Source organism: Sciurus vulgaris (assembly GCF_902686455.1).
Source record: "Sciurus vulgaris genome assembly, chromosome: 11".
In the NCBI taxonomy this organism is placed as follows: Eukaryota; Metazoa; Chordata; class Mammalia; order Rodentia; family Sciuridae; genus Sciurus; species Sciurus vulgaris.
The window spans coordinates 70,124,708-70,132,498 of NC_136472.1; the positions used below are offsets into that span (position 1 = coordinate 70,124,708).

Below are 7,791 nucleotides of genomic sequence, written 5' to 3' on the forward strand. Positions count from 1 at the left end.
TTTTGGTGCTGGGGATTGAACCCAGGGCCTCATGCTTGCAAGGCAAGCACTCTACCAACTGAGTTATATCCCCAGCCCAGTGGATGAATCTTGAAGGCATTATACTAAGTGAAATCGACCAGTCACAATAAGACAAATACTATGTGATTCCACTTATACAAGGTACCAGAGCAATCAAATTCATTAGAAAATAGAGAATAAGAATGCTGGTTGTTGGAGGATAGGGAAAGGGAAATTGGGAATTATTTAATGGATTCAGAGACTGAGTTTTACCATGAAAAAACTCTGAAGTTTGTTGCAACAGTGTGAATATATTTAATACTATTGAACTGTACGTTTAGAAATGGCTTAAGATGATAAATTTTATGTAATATGTACTTTTGCCCCATCTTTAAAAAAGCTATAAAAATTATTTATTATGTTTTCAATGTGCTAGATGATGAGATATCATCATTTATCAGATTTGAGACAATTTTTATTTTTCTGCATCCCAGAGTAAATCCCTTGACTTCCGTACCTTAGCTTCTACCTGTGTCTATCTGGCTGCTCACAAATTAATCTGATAGATATCATTTAATCCTACTCAGTGTGTGTCAGGCTTTCCATATATAATTCTCAAAAGTGTTCTGGTGAACACATTAAAGCTCAGCAAGGTCCAATGACTTTTCCAAAGCCGTGCAAGGAATGGATCTCTCCCTGGGTCCCATTGGCATGACCTTAAAGTCTGGGTTCTTATTTACCAAGTTTATCTCCATCCAGTTATCAGTTCTTATCCTGAGAACCATTTGGGGCTCCTGAAAACTTCAGATCTTCCTTGGAGATGAGCAATTGTTTGAGTATTGGTGAATATTGAGTGTGTGGATTCCGAAATAAACAGATTAGCAAGTGAAGAGAGAAATGAAAATAGGAATGACTAAATGGACAGACTTCATGGAGTCGTGGAGAGGGTGGGGTCTGGAAGAAAAGGAAGAACAAAAGAGCTGAATGGGGATATTTCACTCTGTGCTCAGCAGAGCTCTTCTACCCTGCTGTGGACAGAGAGTTGTTGAGGACAGCCCAGGGCCTGGGTCCATTGCCAGCCTTGGGAGAGGCCAACTCTGACACACCTGTGTGTACTCCCAACAGCAAAGGAGGTTCAGGTAAGATCTCCCAAGGAGGGGAGGGTGATAAAAGCAAAGTGGGGAGTTGGCAGGTTTGTGTGAAGGGAAAGGGACTTATCTATTGTTAGCAAGACCATTCTGATTTGTGTGGGTAAGCCACAGAAAGGGGAAGGAATTGAAGGGAAGTGCTGGCCTCAAACCATGGCAAGTGAGTTTCAGAAAGGATTTGGAGGGACCCTTGCCAGGGTTTGATGATTAACTGCTTGTGGAAACCGTGAGGGAAAAGGGTCTCCATTATTGGCTCTTATGTACTTCAGTGACAGAGCCCAGAGGAACAAACAAACTGTAGTGGGTAGGGGTGGGTTGAGGGTAGAAATGAACAGAGAGGGGTACTGTCACTTTTTCCAGTTGCCCTCCATTGACTCCAAGTGCTTATTTGTCGGGCTACTCCAACATGAGGGATTTGTTTGTTGTCCTTCAGGTTTGAGGGTCTTTGCATTTTTATTTTGAGAGGTGGGCAGGGGTCTGTTACATTTGCTCCAAGATAGTTGAGGCCAGGTCAGAGAATGTGTGGAGCCAGGAATGACTTTCAGAGAATAGGGAAGGAAAAACCTGAGGAAGCAATGTCCAAAACCACTACTCTTTCCATTTCTGTGTCATTTAACCAAACACCACCCCATATATTAAGTCACTTGATCCTCGTGCCAGTCTGGAGAACTCAGCTGACTGGTGGGGTTGCCACATCCTCAGTGCTAACAGTGTTTATAGACTAGCATGGGAACCCAGGTGACTCACAGTCTAATGCAGAGCACTTGCTGACACTGGGTGAGGACATTGTGTGTACTTGGCCCTTTTCAAAGGAGCAAGGAATGGATTTGAACTATTCAATTACTTGTCCTACATACAAATTTAGAGAAAAGGTGAGGGCACAAGGTATCTATCTCCTCCAACTTGGGAAGCCTCCCCCACTGCCCACCCACTAGTCCCAGCTCCCCCCACCTCTGAGCCCTGTAAACCTGGGGTGAGGGAGTGCCCTTGCCAACCTTCTCTGCTCCAGTCTCTGGACTCAGCACTGAAGGAACATGGTCTGACCTCATCTTTCACTGTATTACAAGAACGGGGAGACTGAGGCAGGGGTTGGAGAAGGCACCCTGGATGGACCTCTTTCCCCACAGGCCTTGGTCTCTCTAACCATAGCTCCCTCTGTAGGGACAGAAAGACATGGCCTGGAAATTGATGCCACTTCTGCTTTTGGCCTGGATAGCCACCACATGCAGTGCCCGGGACAGAACTGACCTGCTCAATGTCTGTATGGATGCCAAACACCACAAGACAAAGCCAGGTCCTGAGGACAAGCTGCATAACCAGGTCTGTCTGGAGTGCGGTTCCAGTTGGGAAAGGGGCTGGTTCTGACAGGGAGGAGGAAGTCAGGGTGGTGGGGGAATGGGTTGAGAGGTCATATCCCCACACCCTGAGTTATTGCTGCAGCAGAAGATGAAAGTGGAATAGGGAGAGTGGTTAAGGTGAATTTGGGGTGTCCTCCCCAGGAGAAGGTATCATGTAGGCATTGACTGGGCAATTCTGAGCTCTTATTAGGTTTCATGTGCTTTCTGTATATGATTTCCTGTTCCCAGTGGTTCTTTGACATAGGTAGGTGATATTCATGTTACATGAAATGAGGGAAATCAAGGTCCAAAGAAACACATGGATTCATATAGGAGTTGGGCATGACCAGCCTTTGTGGTGGGGTAGGGGTAGGATTGTGATTTGGAGGGCAAGAGACTATGGGAAACATGGTTCTTCTTAACCTCATGGCATGCTAAATGCGTGGAGTGGCAAAGGTAGAAGAAAGGAAGGTCCCTTGTGACAGTGATGCAGGGCACGGTGGCTGTACATTCACACAGTTTATAAAAATTTATGCCAGAGGTTTGCAACCATATTAGACTCAATGTCTACTTTTTATGGCAAATAATTTTGGACCCTCTTTTCTTTTCTGGAATAAAACTCAGGCTAATAGAATTTATTTGTATACAATTTTATAAGCAAAATAAGCCAAATGCAAAAAACCAAAGGCCAAATGTTTTCTCAGATAATGCAGATGCTAATTCATAATTGGGGGGCGGCACTAAGGAGGAAAGAGTTACTTTATATTAGGTAGAGGGGAGTGAAGGGAGGGGAAGGAGTATGGGGGTAGGAAGGATAGTAGAGTGAAACAGACATTATTACATTATATACATGTATGACTGCATGATCGATGTGATCCTACAACATGTACAATCAGAAAAATGTGAAATTACATTCCATTTATGTATGATCTATCAAAATGTATAAATGCATTCTACTGTTATGTACAACTAATTAGAACAAATAAAAAATTAATAAAAATATCAATATAATGCTCTATCTGTGATACAAAGGAATTGTAAACAGAAAGTAGAGGTGCTCCTTGACTTACCACAGGGTTATGTCCTAATAAGCCCATCATAAGTTAATATGCCTAACCTACTGAACACCACAGCTTAGCAACCCAGTACACTGCAGACCATGTGCTGTTGCCCCTTGTGATCACATGACTGGAAGCTGTGGCTTGCTGCCCCTGCATTATACTATACATTACTAGCCCATGAAATTAAAAATTTAAGTATAATTTCTTTTCTTTTCTTTTAAAAATTATTTATTTATTTATTTGTGGTACTGGGGACGGAATCGAGGGCCTCACAAAAAACACTCTACCCCTGAGCTATATCCCCAATCCTCAAAGTACAGTTTCTACTGAATGCATATCACTTTCACACTATTGTAAAGTAAAAAAAGAAAAATCCAAAGTCAGACCATTGTAAGCTGACAACCATCTGTAATTAAGAATAAAATATTTTCTAACTCTGTCTGTTCTCTGCTACATTAGAAGACATCAGAAAATAGCACAGGCTTGTTTTCATTTATAAAATCACTATGAATGGGGCAGCACATATGAAGATTGATATATTCATGTTCCATTAGCAACATAAATGCTATAAGATGCTCTAAGCAGGGTTTCCATTAATGACATAATTTCTAAGTCATTAGTAGCACTGGAGCTACTCCAGTACAAAAAAAACAGATGGGACCACGTTCCATTTTACGACACTTTCAATCCTGGAAAACCCAGTCTATATTAGAAGCATGTGAAATGTGATGTATCCATGTGTAAGATGAAATTAGGTTTAGATTTGGAAATCATGACAGTTCTTTCACTTTTTTCAGCAAATATGTTTATGAGCTTACTATGTGTCTGGCACTGGATTAACCATTGGAGACAGATCTTAATACTTACCAAGAAGAAATAATTTAAGTATATCACTGCATGACTTTGCCTCTTTACTCAAAATGTCACCTTCCAATGAGGCTTTTCCCAACCATGCTATTTAAAATTTTAACAATCATCACATACTCCATATTTCCATTCCCTGCTCTAATTTTTCCCCATATCATTTATCATATCCTGACTTATCTCATTTTTTTCTTTTCATTTCTTACTTATTGTCTGTCTTCCCTACTAAAGTGTAAGGTCCATAGACGCTTATATCTATCTCTTCTGTTTTCTGCTGTATTCTCAGCAATACAACTCTGACTGGCACACAGTAGGTGATCAATACTTAAATTTAAAAATAAACAAATGAGCTGGGTGCAGTGGCACATGACTGCAAACCCAGTGACTCTGGAGGCTGAGGCAGGAGGATTGAAAGCCAGCCTCAGCAATTTAGTGAGATGCTAAGAAACTTAGTGAGACCCTGTCTCAAAATAAAAAATAAAAAAGGATTGGGGATATAAAACATCCCTGGGTTCGATCCCCAATACCAAACCAAACCAAACCAACCAACCAAACAAAAAACCAAATAAAAAAACAAATAAAAAGACTTTAAATAGAACTGGGGTTGTAGCTCAGTGGTAGAGTGCTTGCCTAGCATGTGTGAGGCACTGGGTTCGATTCTCAGCACTGCATATAAATAAGTAAAATAAAGGTCCATAAACAACTTAAAAAAAAAAAAAGACTTTATATAGGTGATACCTATTATCCCCATGATAAGGTTACCCTGGGTTTCCACAGACCCTTGATCACACTGTTGTAATTTTTTCCCCCTTGAGATGGGGGATCCTGAAGGTCAAAGACAGAGAGGTCTTTGCAGTGAGTGTTCCTGGAGAACCTGCCTGGGACAGGGGACAAGAACCAAATGGGGTGAGGATGGAAGTGGCAGGATGGGTGTGGGGTTGAGGGACTCAGTCCAGTGTCTTCCCCACCTAGTGTAGTCCCTGGAGGAGGAATGCCTGCTGCTCTGTCAACACGAGCCAGGAGCTGCACAAGGACACCTCTAGCCTGTACAACTTTAATTGGGATCACTGTGGTAAGATGGAGCCTGCCTGCAAGAGACACTTCATCCAGGACAACTGTCTATATGAGTGCTCACCCAATTTGGGGCCCTGGATCCAGAAGGTACAAATTTATATCACCCAACTCTAGCAGGCTGCCCTCTGGCTCAGTTCCCTCAAGGCTATGGCTATGGCTAACATCCCTGGCTAAGAGGAGCCCTCCTTTCCTACTCAGGTGGACACCAGCTGGCGCAAAGAGAGGTTCCTGGATGTGCCCTTGTGCAAGGAGGACTGTCAGAGCTGGTGGGCTGACTGTCAAACTTCTTTCACCTGCAAGAGCAACTGGCACAGGGGCTGGGACTGGTCCTCAGGTGAGGGCCTGTGGGTGGGGAGATGGAGGTAGGGTTTGGAAAGGATACATTGAGGATTGGGGGTTGGGTAAGGATTTCTGGGATGATAGAAATGAGATTTGGGTCCAGGGTTGGCTGATGGTGTTCACCATGTCTCTGACTGCAGGAGTTAATAAGTGCCCACTTGGGGCTGTCTGCCGTACATTTGAGAGCTACTTTCCCACACCCGCTGCTCTTTGTGAAGGTCTCTGGAGTCACTCATACAAGGTCAGCAACTATAGCCGAGGGAGCGGCCGCTGCATCCAGATGTGGTTTGACCCAGAGCAAGGCAACCCCAATGAGGAGGTGGCTAGGTTCTATGCTGCAGCCATGAATGCTGAGGCCATGCCCCATGGAATGGGTCTTCACCTGCTCTGCCTGGTCCCGATACTGCCGCTCTGGCTCCTCAACTGAGTCCAGTCTTTGCCACACCACCCTCAGTCTGCCCCCAGCTTAGATGACCAGGCTGGGCTCTGATCAGCTCCTACAAAAGGGATCCTTAAACCTGCTTCCATCTGCACCCACCCTTCTGCCACTCAGTTCCTCCTCCATGGTAGGACTTTGGGTTCTTCCTACAGTCAGTTCTAATAAATCAGTGTTTGTGATGTATTATTTTGGTTGTGAGTTTGTGGGTAGTGGGTGAGGGGCAGATCCCATAGCTTTGGGATTCCTTCAGATTTGGGCAACTAGACTATTGGCATCAGATCTGTTATTTTGCTGCCGTCATTATTCTACCTCCCGGACACTACTTTGCAACCCAGACTGTTAGCCCAGGAACCTCCTAGTCAGTCATTGGTCTAGATTGTTAGCTAGATAACTTCCTAGTCAGTCATTGGTCCGTTTTTATTAGCCAGCGAAATTCCACTACTTAAGAATAGCTTTCCTGCCATTTTTTTTTCTCTCTCTTTCTCTCTCTCCTTTTCGCTCGCTCTCTCTCTCACATTTTCTCTTTCTCACTCTGTGGGCAGACACTGCCTGTCTGCTTAATAAAATCTCTTGTGTGAGTTCCCGCGTCCGGAGTGGTTTCTGGGTGCTTTCATAGACCTGTATTTGACTTTCAGCTCCGCCATTCACTATGTAAAAGTGAGATGTTTGAAAACCTTAGTTTCCTCAATGAAATGGGGATAATATTCCATCCCTCAGGCTTGTGAAATGTAAAGGAGTTGTTGCCCAGAAAGCATGCAGTCCCAGTGCATGCAATTAATAGCCTTCAGGGATTCTATTGCTCCTGTGGCCTGGAATGAGAGTCAGGTCCAGCCAGGTCTTCTTATTTATACTGGTTCCCAAACATTCCCCTTCCCAGTCCTTGTCTACCTGACTCTGCTCAGCTCTGCAATAGGAAAACTGGGAAAAGTTCACACTGACTTGATGAGCACTAACAGCCAGAGCTGGAGTTTGGGATCCTCAGAGGAGGAAGAAGTGATTGGGAAAGACAGTCTGGGAGAAATATTCAAGAGACTGGAACTGGCCCTGTGTTGTGTCCTGGCTGTGTGTCTAGAAGAGGATTAGAAACTCTGAGGGTCTTCCCAGAGGCAGGAGCTAGGCCTCTTCTTAGGTGCTTTGTCCCCTCCCAGAATCGGTAGATATGCTGGGTCTGGAGGGATGTTCTATCTTTGCACAGCACTCAGGAGCTGGGCGAGAGTTCATTTCTGGGTCTTTCGCCTTTCTGTTCCCCTTGAGAAAGTCTTAATCTACACACCCCTAGCACATTTGTCTCCAAAGAGGTCACAGGTAGCTGTCTGAGAATGCTTGCACGTGGGTGTCCCAATTGGTACTAGAATTCTAGTCCAAGTCTCTCTCCCCCTCATTTTCAGACTCACCTTCCCTCCTAAGAAAAGAGGTATGCCTGATGGGGAACTTGGGCATAAATCATATGAGTTATTGGAGGCCTGGTAGGCGCTGAACCTGGGTAGGTGGGTGGGGGATCACTTAGTTATTGTATTAAGTAGTCTTAA

At 44.1% G+C, this 7,791-nt stretch overlaps 1 protein-coding gene across 2 annotated transcripts; it reads left to right on the forward strand.

The window, feature by feature from the left end:
* Positions 1-983: 983 nt before the first annotated feature.
* Positions 984-6,445, forward strand: FOLR2 (folate receptor beta). Of its 2 annotated transcripts, none has more exons than XM_079103284.1 (5): positions 984-1,139; positions 2,310-2,468; positions 5,383-5,571; positions 5,683-5,818; positions 5,964-6,445. In XM_079103284.1, the coding sequence occupies exons 2-5, from the start codon at positions 2,322-2,324 to the stop codon at positions 6,248-6,250; spliced, it is 759 nt and encodes a 252-aa protein (XP_078959410.1). In that variant the 5' UTR covers positions 984-1,139; positions 2,310-2,321; the 3' UTR covers positions 6,251-6,445. The 2 variants fall into 2 exon arrangements, with proteins under 2 accessions (XP_078959410.1, XP_078959411.1); XM_079103285.1 differs by having other exon boundaries at positions 1,009-1,139; positions 2,298-2,468.
* The last annotated feature ends 1,346 nt before the right edge of the window (positions 6,446-7,791 follow it).